Raw genomic sequence first — 15,965 nt, 5'->3', positions numbered from 1 at the left:
TGCCTTCCCCTAGCCCTGGAGGTTGGAGAAGCCAGGGCGCCGCCATCTTGGGTGAGGGCAGGGTGGGGGCGGGGCCTGGGGCGACTCCTGCGCCATGCAGACTAAGGGCAGCCAGTTCTCTGCGCTGCCTCTTCTCCGTCCCTGCCCTGACGGGTGTTAACGTGAATGAGAGCAGATTTGATTCTCTTTTCGCAGCCCCACGCTCCTCCTAGTGGAGTTGCATCAGGAGAACGGAAAAATCGAAGTTCGGCGACTGTGGTAGCGCTCAGAGTAAAGAGCAGGCTCCATCTTGTCTGCGCTCCTGGGCGCTTTGAAGCCTACCAGGCGCCATGTTAATTATGGGAACTAGCAGCCATTTTCCCGCTTCTCATCCCTGCGGTACCTTTGATTGGGTCACCCTGCTGGGTGCTTTGTGAGAGGACAGATTTTCCTACAAGGTTGGGGAATGTGTTGGTGGGGTTATTTCCCGCTCGGGGCCGGTGAGGGCCACGGGCGCACGGGCGCGTTTTCCCTGCGAGGATGTAAGCGGTTCTTAGGACCCAGCGCGTCCTCTTTGTTTCCCGCGGGCGCAGGCCCGACGGAGAGGGTATAGCGGAGGGAGGGGGATGGAGGAGGGAGGAGGAGGGAGAGGGCGGGGCTGTCCCCGCGCGCGCCGCCGAGGGGCAGGGCCCCCTGGCCCCCGCCCTTTCCCACGCACCGGCCCCGTCGCCCCCGCGCGCGCACACTCGCGAGCCCAGGCGACATGCAAATGAGGTACCCGAGAGGCGGGGGTCCGGGCGGGGAGAGGGGAGAGGAGGGAGGGGAGGCCTGGGGCCGCGCACTCCTGGAGCGCGCCCCACACCTGCCTCTGCGCCCGCGCCCGCCGCCGCGCGCGCGCGTGCCGACCTCGCGCCCCGCGGAGGCGGCCCGGGCGCGCGCGCGCAGACCCCCTTCCTGGCGGCCCTCGCCGTCCGCGGCCCGCGAGCCGCTCATTGGCCGCCGCCCCCGCAGGGCCCGCCCCGCGCGCTCGGGCCGGCGGGCGCGCGCTTGAACGGGGGCGACGGAGGGGCCAGGGGCCAGGGCATGATTCCAGGGACCTGGGTTCTAGTCCAGACCTTCTTGCCCAAGCGAATCTTGTGATCGTGGAGAAGTGCTGGCCGCTCTCTCGTCTCCCGTGTGCGTGCCCTGTCCAAGGGGAGCAGTGACACCTGCAGCCCCGCTACTAACTGCACCTTTGCTTTCCTCCCTTTCTCCTGTGTGACATCTTAGTCTCCTGGTCCCAGGCTCTGGGATCGGAGGTGCTGGTTCCCGGTGGTGGTGGTGGTGGTGGTGGTGGTGGTGGTGGTGGTTTGTAGAGTGCTTCGTATCACCAACTGACAACACTGCTATGTGCACTTTACAGAGGTGGAAACTGGCTCAGAGAAACAGTCACTTGTTAGTTAGCGGCAGACCTGGAGACTAGCACGAGTGTAAGGGACTCCTTCAGGTCCCCTTGTCTTCTGGATCCATGTCTTCAAACTCCCAAGACTGTTGGGGTCCTTGAGATCTGCTTCGGGTCTTGGTCCTGCTACTTATTGGCAGGGAGGGCTTGGACAACTGACTTGGCTTTCCTGTGCCTCTGTTACCCCAGTTGCAAAATGGGGATGATGTGCCATTATCCAGAGAGTTGATGTGAGGCTGCCACTCACCCAGATAACACAGGTTGATACATCACTTCTGCACTGAGCACTTTATGTGTATTATCCAAATAACATGACTGTGAATAGGTGGAGCTATTCATCCTGTTTTGCGAAAGGCTTAACTGAGGCTCAGAGAAACGAGCACTTTGCCCCAGACCACACAGAGAGTAAGTGATAGACCTCGAAATTGAACTCAGAACCTCTGACTTGGGAACCCAGACTCTTGAGTTCTATTTCTTCATCCACGACTCGGGGCCAAACATCTCCTGGGACCAGTCCCTTTCTTCTAGTCCTAAACTCCCACTCCTCCCACTTGGTCAGTCGGGACAAAACATTTCTGGGCCTCCATGGCTCAGGCGTGATGGGCTCTTGTTTTGAGGATCGAAATACCAGCCCTTACCCTTAGTTGGATCTATCCTATCCTCCCATGAAGATTTTTCTTTATTTCAGTTGAAGTTGACCCTAAACTTCCAGGAGAGGGGTTAGGGAGGCTTAGGGGATGCCTGTGTGGCTCAGTTCAGTGTCTGCTCACCAACTGTTACAGAATACCTTGCTGTTTTACCCACCAGTGTGGCTATAACTGTCCAGGTGAATGTCGGCCATGCCCAGGTCAAGAGACTCGGACCAAGGGATGGGCGAGGTGTTGGGGGACAAGGGATGCTCCAGACCCTCCCTGCACTGACGGCTGCCCCCTCTCTCCTCTTAGCCCGGCTCCAGTGCCCAGACCCAAGTCCCCCACTGCTCAATGGACATCCCCAGCCCAGACCCGTTGCCTTCGCCTTTGCCAGGGGAGGAAGAGAAACCTCTGGCCTTACCTTCTCCTGTTCCCCGGGGCCGCCGAGGCCGGCGTCCCGGTGGGGCCACCTCCTCGAATCAGACGCTCAAGGCCACCCTCCCTCGCAAGCGGGGCCGCCCCCCCAAGTCAGGGCAGGAGCCCCCGCTGGCACAGGGGGTGACAGCCCCTGTGGGCAGCGGCGGTGGCAGCGACCTCCTGTTGATCGATGATCAGGGTGTACCCTATACCGTCTCTGAGGGGTCAGCGGCAGGTTTGCCTGAGGGCTCTGGCCCTAAGAAGGCCCCACACTTCTGCCCGGTGTGCCTGCGGGCCTTCCCCTACCTCTCCGACCTGGAACGCCACAGCATCTCACACTCAGAGCTGAAGCCGCATGAGTGCAAGGATTGCGGCAAGACCTTCAAGAGGTCCAGCCACCTCCGGCGGCACTGCAACATCCATGCCGGCCTGCGGCCTTTCCGCTGCCCACTCTGCCCCCGCCGCTTCCGTGAGGCGGGCGAGCTGGCCCACCACCACCGTGTCCACTCTGGGGAGCGCCCCTACCAGTGCCCTGTCTGCCGGCTGCGCTTCACGGAGGCCAACACGCTCCGGCGCCATGCCAAGCGCAAGCACCCCGAGGCCATGGGGGTGCCCCTGTGTTCCCCGGACCCAGGGCCTGAACCACCGTGGGACGAGGAGGGCATTCCGGCTACAACAGGGGCTGAGGAGGAGGTGGAGGAGGAGCCGGAGGAGAAAGAGCTGGCTTGATCCTGGGCCATGGCTCCCCAGGTCAGGTTTACAGCTGGGAGTTCAGCTGGTGCTGAGCCTGGGCAGGAGAGCTGGGCCCCCCTCATACCTGGTGGTCCTCTCGTTGTGGGAGGGGGTTGAGGGTGAGGACCTGAACTCTTGGGTCCTGCTGCCTTCTGCCACCCTCCCCCGGACTGACAGGCCCCTGGAGGTAGGGGCCTTGGAAATAAATCTCTGCCTACTGGCTTCCTGTGTGTATTCAGTGATGCTACCAGGGCTGGCCCTTCCTTCAAATGCCCTCCTGTCCCTATGTCACCCTGATGGGAGTGCATGGAGTTTGGAGGAACCCTCATCTTATGTGCCTTGTTATCACGCCTGGCGCTGAAAACTGGCTTGCGGGAAGCCTTTGCCCCCTCCCTCATCTCCAGCGGACCTCACGTACTCCATGTAAATATCCACTCTAAAACACTGAAACCTCTGTGCAAACATGACTCTAGGTCCCCTTGCCCCATTCCAGCCAGATTCTTGGAAGTGCACTCACTACTTTGCCCCATCTTTTTATCCTGACACTGTAGGAAAAACTGAGGTGAGGGTTGTGGGCAGAACCGATAACTTGGGTAAGGCGTGGGTAGAAGGTGAGAGGACCGGCAAAGGTGAGAGGTGTAGCCAGGAGGGGCGGGGCCGGAGGGGCGAAGCTTAGGGAAAGTGCTGCGAACAAGGTGGGGCTGACATTGGTTTAGCGGTGGGCAGGTAGAAGGTATAGATTTAGAAGGAACGAAAAGGGTTTATCTGAGAGGAGAGCAAGATGTTAGGAGAGGCGGGAACTGTTAAAGATGCAGAGAGGTGGGCATGATGTTCAGACCGAGGGGGTGCCTAGGATCCGGGTACCTAGGAAGGGGTAAGGAAAGGAAACCCCTGAGACAGGGCAGTTAGTAGGGAGGGGCGGGGCTGACGCAAGGGGTTTGGTGCAGCCTAAAAACGTCTGAGAAGCACGGCTTAAAAGAAAGAGCTGGGGCTGTGGGCGGGGCTGAGGAGGGAGAGGTGGAATTCTTGGGGACTCGGAGGTGGGGAAGAACAGGAGAAAGCCCTAGCGTACTGGGGCGAGGAGGACGGATTTTGAGGCAATGGGCGGGGCTTCAGTAATTAAGCCAGGAAAATGGGCGTGAATCCGAAAGGGGGCGGGGCTTAAGTGCGAGACTTATGAGCGGGGCGTGGTCTAACCGGATGTCCGGATCGTGTGGGCGGTGCCCTAGGAGGCGGGCGTTCAGAGCGCAGGCGCACGTTGCTCAGCTCGGCTACCGGAAGCGGTTTAGGCTTTCCCCGTCCGCGTCTCCGAGCCAGCGCGCAGGCGCAGTTTCTTTTCCCGGTCGCCAAGGCCGCCCCCTCTTTCCGCTCCTCCACGCCGGCGCCTCGGAGACGGGCGCGACTTCCGCTTCCGGGCGGGCGGGCAGGCAGGCGGCGCGGGGCTGCCGGGGAGGGGGAGGGGGCGGCACTTCCGGTCGGGCCCTCGGGTCTCCCCGGAGCGGCGGCGTCTCCTCCGCCTCCTCGGCATCCTCCCGGCGGAGACCCCTGCGCCGGTGAGTGACGGGGCGCGTGGCCCGGGGGCCTGGGGGAAACGGGGGCGGGGGGTCCCGCCTTGGCCCACTCTGGTCCCCAGAACGTCCCTGTCAGTACCTCTCTCGCCGGGCCCTCTCCGGGGGTCCACGGTCATGCCCCCTGTGAGACCTTTCCAGACATCTGCCCCCCCCCCCCCCCGCAACGCCCCCGTGCAGGACGACTGCCGGAGCACTCTGGTTTGTGGCGATCCCTTACACGGCTGCTAGGGCCCCCCATGAATGCTTCTTCGGAGGCTCGCTTCTGCATAATCTCCTGTCATTGCTGCCTCTGGGACAGCCCTCCGATCGGCACCAGCCTCATGGGGGCAGCTGCCCGCGGACTGTCGGTTCGGAGTGTTGCACTGGTGCGCTGCTGCAGACCTGCCCTCTTTCCTCTGCACACACAGCAGCCTCCAGGTCTCCTGCACCCGCGCCCGCCCCCTCCCCGCGGAAGAATACTTTCTCTTCCAGTCTGCAGCCGCAATGCCTTTTTGTCCTTCTGCACCACCCTCCCGCAGTACTTGAGAATACCCCTTCAGCCCCCCCCCCCCCCCACCAATAGAATAGCTCCCTCTAGAGTTCTGCTCTCACCCATATCCTCTCCCCCTTCAGGTAAAATAGCTGCCCGGTGTAGCTCCAGGCTCTGATGAAATGCTTGTGCCCCGCCTCCCCCCCCCCCCCCCCCATCGGGGCAGTCCCTGCCCTCAGTCCTCTGGGGGAACAGCCCTCGCCCCCACCCCTTGAGGCTCTCCCTTAGGCTGCACCTCTTTCCCCAGCGGCAACAACTCTCTCCTGCCACTTCTCACCCAACTTCATTTCATCCCCTGAACACCCCAGAGAAGACCCCCAGCCTTTCTGTGGTCTGACCTCTTCTCTTCCCCAGGCATTAATGCATGCATACATACATTCATTCATTTAGTGTTCTAGGTGCAGGGCATACAGAGATGAAGGAGAAGATGCAGTCTTTCATTTTGTGGGTTTTACAGTCTAGTTGAGGAGAGTTCAAAACTAGTGAATAAGGTCAGTTTTGTTTTCTGGGTTCTCCCTGTGCCTGATGGGCAACTTCACAGGTGAAACAACCATGTAATGATCTGGATGGATTGTTTCAGGCAGAGAGAATAGCAAGTGCCAAGGTCCTGAGGTGGTCATGATCATGGTGAGTGGAGGAGCACCAGGAGAGGTCAGTGAAGTTGGAGCAGAGGACCTGAAGAGAAGAACAAGAGGAGGGACAGTTTGATCTCACAGGGCCTTGGGTGTAGTAAGGGTGTTGTGATCAATTATCTGGCCTTTGTCAGCTCTACCAAGCCCAAAATGTTCTTCATTTGTTCATTCATTCATTTGTTCAGCAAGTGTTTGGTGAGGGCCTTTTACACGCTGGGGATGCAGTAGAGAACAAAATAGACAAAAACCTTTACCCTCGTGGTTGCCTGTGCTAGTTTATAGAACAACTAAAAAGCAAAATACAGCAGGATCAGGGTATATTACAGGGGAGAAGGCAAGAAGGCCTCCTCTAAAAGATTCCCATTGTCATCTTGTTGCTCCAAGATACCACACACCAAAAAGTTACAGTTGTGCATGAACCCTGTTCCTCCTGGACAATGGTGGCCAGGCAGGGGCTGCTCTTACCAGCTCCCCTAAAGAGTGAAGTGGTTCACATCTCTGAGCAGACCACTCCCTTTTTTCCTAGACCCGTTCATTCAATTATTTCACAAATATTTTCAGAGACAGCACTATTCTAAGTCCTGGGATAGAACAGTGAACAAAACAGATGAAAATCATTGCCTATGTCCAGTCCACCTTCTAGAAGGAGAGGACAGCAACAAGACAAACAGAATATGTGGTTTATTAGGTGATGCTGATAGGTAGGGGCAAAATTAAGCAGGCTGTGAAGAGCAAGAATGTTGGTCTGGATGACAGGTTACGGTGGTTATGGAGAGCCTCACCAGGGAGGCAGCATTTGAATAGAGACGTGAAGGAGGTGAGGAGGGGTAGAAGGAGAGGTGTATAGATAACAATCAGAGCATTCCAGGCAGAAGCTAGCCAGTGCAGGAGCCCTGGGGCAGCAATGTTGATACATTGGAGAAGCAGCCAGGTGGCCATGGAGACTATGTAGGTCATCATAACTGACTTTGACTTTAAGTGAGATGGGTGTCACTGCAGAGTTTGAGCAGAGGGAGGGACATGGTTTAGCTTTAGTCCTCCTGTCTATTAATACAAGTAGTAGCTATGCTTATCTTATGAACCTGTTAGGAAGTTTGATTGAGACAAGCCACATAAGGCACCTAATACAGTGCTCATTTGTGTTTAGTAAATGCTGGTGGCTAGTTCTGGGGTTAGGTGGCAGGAAAGTGGGGTGAAGTATATTTCTAGCATAAGGCGGAGTGGGGGTCTTACTCATTTTGGAGAGAGGATATCGAAAGACAGTATAGTATCGGGGGTCATTCACTCTGCAGCCCCACCGCCTGCCTTCAATTCCTGGCTCAGCCACAGCTTGTTACTGGTATGACCTCAGGAGATGAGGTGACCTCTCTAGCCCTCAGTCTCTTCCTCTGTAAAACAGACTTCATAATGGTCACCGTCTTCTTGAGTTATCAGGAAGACTCACTGAGTCAACATACATAAAGGATTTAAAAGAGCACTTCATGTTACGTGTTACTCTGTCACCGTTATTGTTACTAACAGACTGGACTTTCATCACAAGTCAACTCTGTTGCAACAGAACGGCCCACAGGTCCTGGTATCAGAGAGACTTGGGATCCAATCCTGCTTTCCCCTTTACTGGCTATGTGACCTTGGAGAAATGACCCCCCTCTCAGTTTCCCCACATATAAAGTGGGACCAATACCAGTACAGGACCACTGGGGCCTCGGGGATGCTACAGCTCAAACTGGCTGAACAATAAACATGGCTGTTATGATTATGACTGCAGTTGCTGTGGAACTCCTACCCCTTGGGAGGGGCTCCCTCCATCATGCCCTCTCCACATATAGCCTCCCATGCACGTCTCTCCTTAGAAAGACACTCATTTAAGGCTTGGAAAGAGGAAATGCCTCCTCGTGTGAGCCTGATCAGTTCTGCCCCCCGGTTCTATTCCCTGCCCCTCATGGCAGCAACCCATCGCATTTTCCCACTTACCCTTGGGTCACTTCTTATAACATCACTGCCCTCAGAATTCCTTCTTCTGGGGACCCCCTCCCCCATGTCAACACCATCTCTGCTTATGTTCCCCGTGCTCCCTCAGGGAGTTCTAGACAAATCAGTTTCATCCCTTTGCTCAACAAATATTTCTCAATATAGGCTATCAGTTTACCTCTGAGCCCTACTTTAGCTGCATCTTCACTGAGTTTTGGTATGTTGTATTTTCATTTTTATTCATCTGGGGTTCCTTGAGATTTCTTCATGGACCCACTGGTGATTTAAGAGGGTATGTTTAATTCCCATGTATCAGCAAATACTTAGCAAGCAACCACACTGGGTGCTGTGCTTGGTGCTGCAGGCCTAGTGGCAAACAAGACAGGACAAATCCTCCTCCTCATAGGCAAACACACCGTGAAGGAAATGCATGCAGCAAGTCATGACAGGGACAGTGATGAAAAATGCAACAAGACAAGGGGTTAGGGAGGACAGGGTGGGCATTACCATCTGAGCAGAGACCCAAAACAGGCATGGGACGGAGCCTTGAGATCTGGGGAACAGTCTCACCACCTCACTGCTCCATCTGTTCAAGATGGTGACCCACTTCCCCTCCCACCCAACCCCTGCCATAACCCCCCCATAACCTACAGAACACCCCCAAATAAAGCTCTTACCCCCATAGTTCCACCCCATCTTTGTCCACCTTAGAGAACCTGATAAAACCACCCTGTGGTGGGGAGGGGATGGGCTGAATTGCAGGCTTGCTCTGTGACCTTGGGCAAGTCACTTGACTTCTCTGTGCTTCTCTTTTGTCAAATGGGAATAACAGTAGTTCCTATGTCATAGTCTCATAGACTTGTGGAGATTGAGTTAATATGTGTAATGGGCTTGGAACACATTGGGCCTAAAGGAAATGCCCAGTCCACATTGGCTGTTACTAATGTGTATTCTGATGGTGGGAAGCCTGGGCGGTGGCTTCTTCCCTAAGACATTTATCTCCCGTCCTGCCCCCCATCTTCTACTATGTGCTTCTCTCTGCCCATCCAGCCCACTCTAGCCTGGTCTCCCAGATTTAGGTGTCACCCACAGGCTTCCACTACCACTCCAACCATGCCTTTCTCCTTCTGCAGATCAGATTAACTAGAGGGGGTGTGAAGGGCATGGGATGTTGAGTCTCATCCAAGGACACCCAGAGCTAGAGGCTAAAAATAACGGCCTCTTGGCCAGGGGAGTGGAGGAAATACTCACCTTTCACCTGCGGGGAGAGAGAGCCAGCTCAGTGGATGGAAGCTGATGGGCCCTGGCCTTGTATTCACCACTGACCCCTACCGTGGGCTGGGCACAGAGCCAGGCCTCCAGGGGCCAGGGATGATGACCAAGGAGCATGCCACACTTCAGGGACCCTTCTCCTGCTGGCTCTGCACTGTTTTGGTGGGGGCATTTCCCCAGCCCCCCTGGGTGGCTCAGGTTCACAAATTAATTGTAGGAACTGAGGCTCAGGTGGGGGTAGGGGGTGCAGATATGGGCAGCTGCCATCTGGAATGCAAAGTGCTGTAAGAGAGGTGCCCAGAGAATGACTCCTACGGCAGAGGAGGCCGGGAAGGCCCCCTGGGCTGAGGACAAGATCCTACACTCCCTGGCTAGCTGCTGTCAGGCTCCTCCCAGGTGTGTGAGGACACTGAAGGTACAGATAGTTCTGGGGACTGGAAGCTCTGCCAATGAGTATGTTTCCTTACATCCTGGGTGAGATCCCCTGAGTGCCCCTGTGGTCTAGGGGTGGCCGCCCTCTCTTAGAAATGGAGAAAGTGTGGATGGGGAAGGAGATGGGACTTGAACCCAGGTCAGCCCAGGTGCAAGGGCCCACATATTTTCTGCTGTGTTGGGCTGCCTTCCCTCTCACAGCCAGTCCTCTTGCTGTAACTTGTTTCTTCCAGGCAAACACATTATACTTCCCACCTTGTAGTAAAAGAACCTCCCTCCTCCAACACAGATTTCATTTCAGTTCTCTTGGTTTGTCCTGACTTTCTGCCACCACCTGCAGTAGTGAGAGTGGTATCCGCATCATGCCTTCCACTTTCCTAGTGCCTGTAAAGTGCCTGAAGCATCTACCCAAAGGCCTTATGTGGATTTGCTTGTTGGATCCTCACATCAGCCCTGTGAAGTAGGGATATGCTTTGCCACTTCTGTTTGTAGATGAGGAAATCCAGGCAGAGAGAGATTCAAGCACTTGCCTATGGTCACACAGCTAGAATGTGGTGGGGCTCAGAGTCTATCTGGAATTCAAGCTCTAGAGTCTACCCTCTTACCACTTTACAGAGTCCAACCCTGAGGGGACTAAGAACAGGGCTTGTGCGATTTATTTATTTATTTATTTATTTATTTATTTATTTATTTATTTATGATAATCACACAGAGAGAGGGAGAGAGGCAGAGACACAGGCAGAGGGAGAAGCAGGCTCCATGCACCGGGAGCCCGACGTGGGATTTGATCCTGGGTCTCCAGGATCGCGCCCTGGGCCAAAGGCAGGCGCTAAACCACTGCGCCACCCAGGGATCCCCAGGGCTTGTGTGTTTTGGAGAGGAGGGTACGGTGCAGTGCTGATGGCCAAGAGTTTGCAAGGGGACTGTGACCAGAGGCCAGGGGTGCTGGGAGCATTAGATTGGGGGTGGGGACAAAGAGCCTGCAGGCAGCACTGGGGAAGAGGATACGTGAAGACCCCAGAAACAATGGGAAAAATGGAAGGAATGGGAGAGGAGGAACAAAGAGGATACTGAAAGGAGGTGGCCCAGTGGGGTGGAGGGACAGGCACCAGGGAGTAGTGGCTCTGGCACACACACATGTTTGCTAGTGCACATAGCTTCCGGGCGGCGCCTGGGCCTGTGTGCTCAGCCCCCTCCTCTCTCTGCAGGGTCTCCCGTCGCCCGGCCCGCCCGAGATGGAGGCAAACGCAGCAGGCAGTGCCACCGGGGGTGGTGGGGGCAGCGGCATAGGGGGCGAGGACGGGGTTCACTTCCAGAGCTACCCCTTCGACTTTCTCGAGTTCCTCAACCACCAGCGCTTTGAGCCCATGGAGCTCTATGGGGAGCACGCCAAGGCAGTGGCAGCCCTGCCCTGCGCCCCCGGGCCGCCGCCCCAGCCCCCGCCCCAGCCGCCTCCGCCCCAGTACGACTACCCGCCCCAGTCTACCTTCAAACCCAAGGCGGAGGCGCCGTCCTCGTCGTCCTCCTCGTCGTCGTCCTCCTCCTCGTCCTCCTCATCCTCCTCTTCCTCTCAGGCCAAGAAGCCCGACCCGCCCCTGCCTCCCGCCTTCGGCCCCCCCCCACCGCCCCTCTTTGATGCTGCCTTCCCCGCCCCGCAATGGGGCATCGTCGACCTCTCTGGACACCAGCACCTTTTTGGGAATCTGAAACGTGGGGGGCCCGCCTCCGGGCCGGGGGTGACTCCGGGGCTGGCCTCGCCCACGGGGACCCCGGGGCCTCTGCCCGCACCCTCCCAGACCCCGCCGGGACCTGCCGCAGGGGCAGCCTGTGACCCGACCAAGGACGACAAGGGCTACTTCCGCAGGCTGAAGTACCTGATGGAGCGGCGCTTCCCGTGCGGCGTTTGCCAGAAGTCCTTCAAACAGTCCTCGCACCTGGTCCAGCACATGCTGGTGCACTCCGGGGAGAGGCCGTACGAGTGCGGCGTGTGCGGCCGCACCTACAACCACGTCTCCAGCCTCATCCGCCACCGCCGCTGCCACAAGGATGTGCCGCCCGCCGCCACAGGCCCGCCGCAGCCGGGGGCGCCACTTCCTCCGCTGGGCCTGCCCGCACCCCCTGCGGGAGTGCCCCCCGCTGCCGCCGCTGCCCCCCCCACGCCCGTGTCCTCCGGTCCCCCCGCCCCGCCTGCTGCTGCTGGAGCTGCCACCGTGGCCGCCCCCGTTGCGGAGGGGACCGGTGCCCCTGCCGGGGTGGGCGTGCCCCCTCCCGCGGCGGGGGGCGGCGAGGGCCCATTTGCCTGCCCGCTCTGCTGGAAGGTCTTCAAGAAGCCCAGCCACCTCCACCAGCACCAGATCATCCACACCGGCGAGAAGCCCTTCTCCTGTTCCGTGTGCAGCAAGAGCTTCAACCGCAGGGAGAGCCTCAAGCGGCACGTGAAGACGCACTCGGCCGACCTCCTGCGCCTACCTTGCGGCGTCTGCGGGAAGGCGTTCCGCGACGCCGCCTACCTGCTCAAGCACCAGGCGGCTCACGCGGGCGCGGGGGCGGCAGGGCCGAGGCCTGTGTACCCCTGCGACCTGTGCGGCAAGTCCTACTCCGCGCCGCAGAGCCTGCTCCGGCACAAGGCAGCGCATGCCCCCCCCGCCGCCCCCGACGCGCCCAAGGATGCAGCGGCCTCCGTCCCGCAGCCCCCGCCTTCCTTCCCTGCCGGCCCTTACCTCCTGCCTCCCGACCCCCCCGCCACAGACAGCGAGAAGGCGGCGGCGGCAGCGGCGGCCGTGGTATATGGTGCCGTGCCCGTCCCACTGCTGGGGGCGCACCCGCTGCTGCTCGGCGGGGCCGGGACCAGTGGGGCCGGGGGGTCCAGCGCCAACGTCCCTGGAAAGACATTCTGCTGCGGCATCTGTGGGCGGGGCTTCGGGCGGCGTGAGACTCTGAAGCGCCACGAGCGCATCCACACCGGGGAGAAGCCCCACCAGTGTCCGGTGTGTGGGAAGCGCTTCCGAGAGTCCTTCCACCTGAGCAAGCACCACGTGGTGCACACTCGTGAGCGGCCCTACAAGTGCGAGCTCTGTGGCAAAGTCTTCGGCTACCCGCAGAGCCTCACTCGCCACCGCCAGGTGCACCGGCTTCAGCTGCCCTGCGCCCTGGCCGGGGCCGCGGGCCTCCCGGCCACCCAGGGCGCATCAGGGGCCTGTGGGCCGGGCGCCTCGGCCAGTTCTGCTGGAGCTGCGGATGCCCTGAGCTATGCCTGCTCAGACTGCGGCGAGCACTTCCCCGATCTCTTCCACGTGATGAGCCACAAGGAGGCCCACATGGCAGAGAAGCCTTACGGCTGTGACGCCTGCGGCAAGACCTTTGGCTTCATCGAGAATCTCATGTGGCACAAGCTGGTCCACCAGGCTGCCCCTGAGCGCCTGCTCCCACCCACACCTGGCGGTCCCCAGCCCCAGGACGGCTCTGGCAGTGCCGATGCAGCCAGTGTGCTGGACAATGGGTTGGCAGGAGAGGTGGGGGCGGCTGTGGCAGCGCTGGCAGGCGTGTCTGGGGGTGACGACGCTGGCGGAACGGCGGTGGCTGGAGGCGGTGGGGGTGCCAGTTCAGGCCCTGAGCGCTTCAGCTGTGCCACATGTGGCCAGAGCTTCAAGCATTTCCTGGGCCTGGTGACTCACAAGTATGTGCACCTGGTGCGGCGGACCCTAGGCTGTGGCCTCTGTGGCCAGAGCTTCGCTGGTGCTTACGACCTGCTCCTGCACCGCCGCAGCCACCGGCAGAAGCGAGGCTTCCGCTGCCCAGTGTGTGGCAAGCGCTTCTGGGAGGCAGCTCTGCTCATGCGCCACCAGCGCTGTCACACAGAGCAGCGGCCCTACCGGTGCGGTGTGTGTGGCCGGGGCTTCCTGCGCTCCTGGTACCTGAGGCAACATCGCGTGGTGCACACGGGCGAGCGCGCCTTCAAGTGCGGCGTGTGCGCCAAGCGCTTTGCGCAGTCCTCCAGCCTGGCAGAGCATCGGCGTTTGCACGCGGTGGCCCGGCCCCAGCGTTGCGGCGCCTGCGGCAAGACCTTCAGATACCGCTCCAACCTGCTGGAGCACCAGCGGCTGCACCTGGGTGAGCGCGCCTACCGCTGCGAGCACTGCGGGAAGGGCTTTTTCTACCTGAGCTCAGTGCTGCGCCACCAGCGTGCCCATGAGCCGCCGCGGCCCGAGCTCCGCTGCCCTGCCTGCCTCAAAGCCTTCAAGGACCCCGGCTACTTTCGGAAGCACCTGGCGGCCCACCAGGGCGGCCGGCCCTTCCGCTGCTCCTCCTGTGGCGAGGGCTTTGCCAACACCTATGGCCTCAAGAAACACCGCTTGGCCCACAAAGCTGAGGGCCTTGGGGGTCCTGGGGCAGGGGCGGGCACCTTGGCGGGAAAGGATGCCTGACAAGGAGGGGTTTCGGGTCCGCCGCTCGATCAGATGTGCTCTCCCGCACTCACCCCTTCCAGTTGCTGATCAGACTCTTACCCCTCCTTGCTGTTGCCCCAGCCATCCTTCAGAACTTCAGACAGACTAGCCTCCTAGAAGGCCCATGGCGTCCAGACTCAAGACTGGATCGCTCCCATCCGGGACCTCTCTGGCTCTTCTCTTGTCCTGCCAGCCACTGAACCGGGTCCTCTGTCCAACCCCGTTTGTAACCTTCATCAGCGCTCCCCCTCCCTTGCAATATTCTGTCCCCCAATAAGCTTTGGTGGAGGATGTGGGTGTGAACTGCCCCTCCCCATTCCTTTGGGATCTGGTTGGAAAGTGGAGTATGAGTTGAGTCGGGAGGCCCCAGTGGGACGGGGTGCTCTTTTGGATTGTGGGGGTGGGGGTGGGGTGGCAGACGCGGCTTGTACAGAGCGGAGGATAATAAATCTTACCAACAGGGCCGCTGGAGTCCTTTCTTGCATCCCAGAGAGTGGGGAATTAAGCGCTGACAAACAGTTGAGAACTTTTGTTTCCCAGGAATTTTGATTCCCCACCACCCTCTGCTTCACGCTCACGCTCTCTGCTTTGCCTCATTCAATGGGTAATTGCTGAGGATTTACCACATCCAAGCTTTAAGTCGGCACCTTGAGCAAAGGGAGAGGAACAAGACAGGTAAGTTTCTGTTCTTGGTAACTGACAGTGTGCGTAGACTCCTTCCCCTTCAAGATGTTTTTGGTATTTGTTCACTTGGCCAGCATTTACCAAAGCCCCCCGCCTGCTGGGTCCTTCACAGGACACTGGGAAGACTTAAATTGGACATGCTTCTTGCCCTTGAGTTAGGGAGAAAAGAACCACTGCTGTGTTCCAGCACTCTACAGACTCGTGGTTCTTACAACCTCACCCATGGCACCTGTCCCTCCAGGATGATTTGAAGGAGCTCCAAAAGTCCTTCCACAGCTCTCACTTCCATTGTTGAAACAGCGAGCCCTGTGCTCTTCAACGTGTGTTTAGTTATGCCATCCATCAGAGGAGAAGGCTGACGTCCTGGAGAAGAAAGATGCTCCAGGGACACCTAGTGAGTCTGTAGAACTGGGACTGCAGGATTTGGGGGCCTCAATACTGATCCTGGAAGACAGAGCTGGTTCTGGGGCACTGCCTGGGCAAGTCCAGTTTGACCCACATGAGGGCAGCAGCTGTGTATGGTCAACACCATAGTGCTGAAAACCCAGCATAAGACAGACCATGTGCCAGTGCCCCAGGAGCACCACCATAAAAAAGTACATGGAATGATCACTGGGGGCTGAGAGCATGAAGGAGTCACTTTATCAGAGCTAGCCAAGCTTGCTGGAGGAGAAAGTGATGCCAGAACGTTAACAGAAGCCACAGAAGCTTGCCAGGTAATGTGAGCATATAATTCTAGGTAGAGGGTGTGGTGTCTCATTAAACCCAGCTGTTCCAGAGAATGTTTCAAAGATAAGTGTGGCTGGAGAGGTTGGGGATGGGGGGGGCTGGATCATGAAGGGCTTTGGATTCGAATAGTGAAGCTTGGATGATCTTGGAGGCCAGAGGTTGGAAGGTGGTGGCTGCTGGACACAAGCCACTGACACACTTTGTTTAGCCCATGCATTTAAAAAAAAATAAAGTTTGACTTAGTTGCCAACATTTGAAAATAAAAAGATTTTGCATAATAAACTAATGCAACTTCTGAAAAATTTGCCAGATCTAGCAATCCACTCTCACTCTCCCAGAGCTGAGTAACCATTGCCCTCTTCAGACAGAGCACACTTTCCAGTCTGTCACCAAGTTCTGCCATGCCTAGAAGGCCAACACTGGGCCCAAGTGTCAGTTGCCATGTGTCACCTCACCAGTGCTTGTGCTTTCCAGCCACCTCCCTCACTAATTTACACTG

At 58.2% G+C, this 15,965-nt stretch overlaps 2 protein-coding genes across 3 annotated transcripts; both read left to right on the top strand.

Annotated features, from left to right (window-relative positions):
- The first annotated feature begins 347 nt into the window (after positions 1–347).
- Positions 348–3,423, top strand: ZNF524 (zinc finger protein 524). 2 transcript variants are annotated; one of them, XM_072818718.1, is made up of 2 exons: positions 348–437; positions 2,365–3,423. In XM_072818718.1, the coding sequence occupies exon 2, from the start codon at positions 2,404–2,406 to the stop codon at positions 3,196–3,198; it is 795 nt and encodes a 264-aa protein (XP_072674819.1). In that variant the 5' UTR covers positions 348–437; positions 2,365–2,403; the 3' UTR covers positions 3,199–3,423. The 2 variants fall into 2 exon arrangements, with proteins under 2 accessions (XP_072674819.1, XP_072674818.1); XM_072818717.1 differs by lacking the exon at positions 348–437 and adding an exon at positions 596–753.
- Positions 3,424–3,554: 131 nt separating this feature from the next.
- On the top strand, positions 3,555–15,716 carry ZNF865 (zinc finger protein 865). Its single transcript, XM_072818712.1, has 2 exons — positions 3,555–4,754; positions 10,817–15,716. Exon 2 carries the CDS (start codon positions 10,844–10,846, stop codon positions 14,030–14,032), a length of 3,189 nt encoding a protein of 1,062 aa, XP_072674813.1. The 5' UTR covers positions 3,555–4,754; positions 10,817–10,843; the 3' UTR covers positions 14,033–15,716.
- Positions 15,717–15,965: the final 249 nt, after the last annotated feature.

This window comes from Canis lupus, assembly GCF_048164855.1.
Source record: "Canis lupus baileyi chromosome 1 unlocalized genomic scaffold, mCanLup2.hap1 SUPER_1_unloc_2, whole genome shotgun sequence".
NCBI classification, from domain to species: domain Eukaryota; kingdom Metazoa; phylum Chordata; class Mammalia; order Carnivora; family Canidae; genus Canis; species Canis lupus.
This window is presented reverse-complemented; position numbering and strand designations above follow the sequence as displayed.

Excerpts from the sequence above, each read along its gene's own strand:
- ZNF524 (XM_072818718.1), top strand. The coding sequence starts at position 2,404 with ATGGACATCCCCAGCCCAGACCCGTTGCCTTCGCCTTTGCCAGGGGAG.
- ZNF865 (XM_072818712.1), top strand. The coding sequence starts at position 10,844 with ATGGAGGCAAACGCAGCAGGCAGTGCCACCGGGGGTGGTGGGGGCAGC.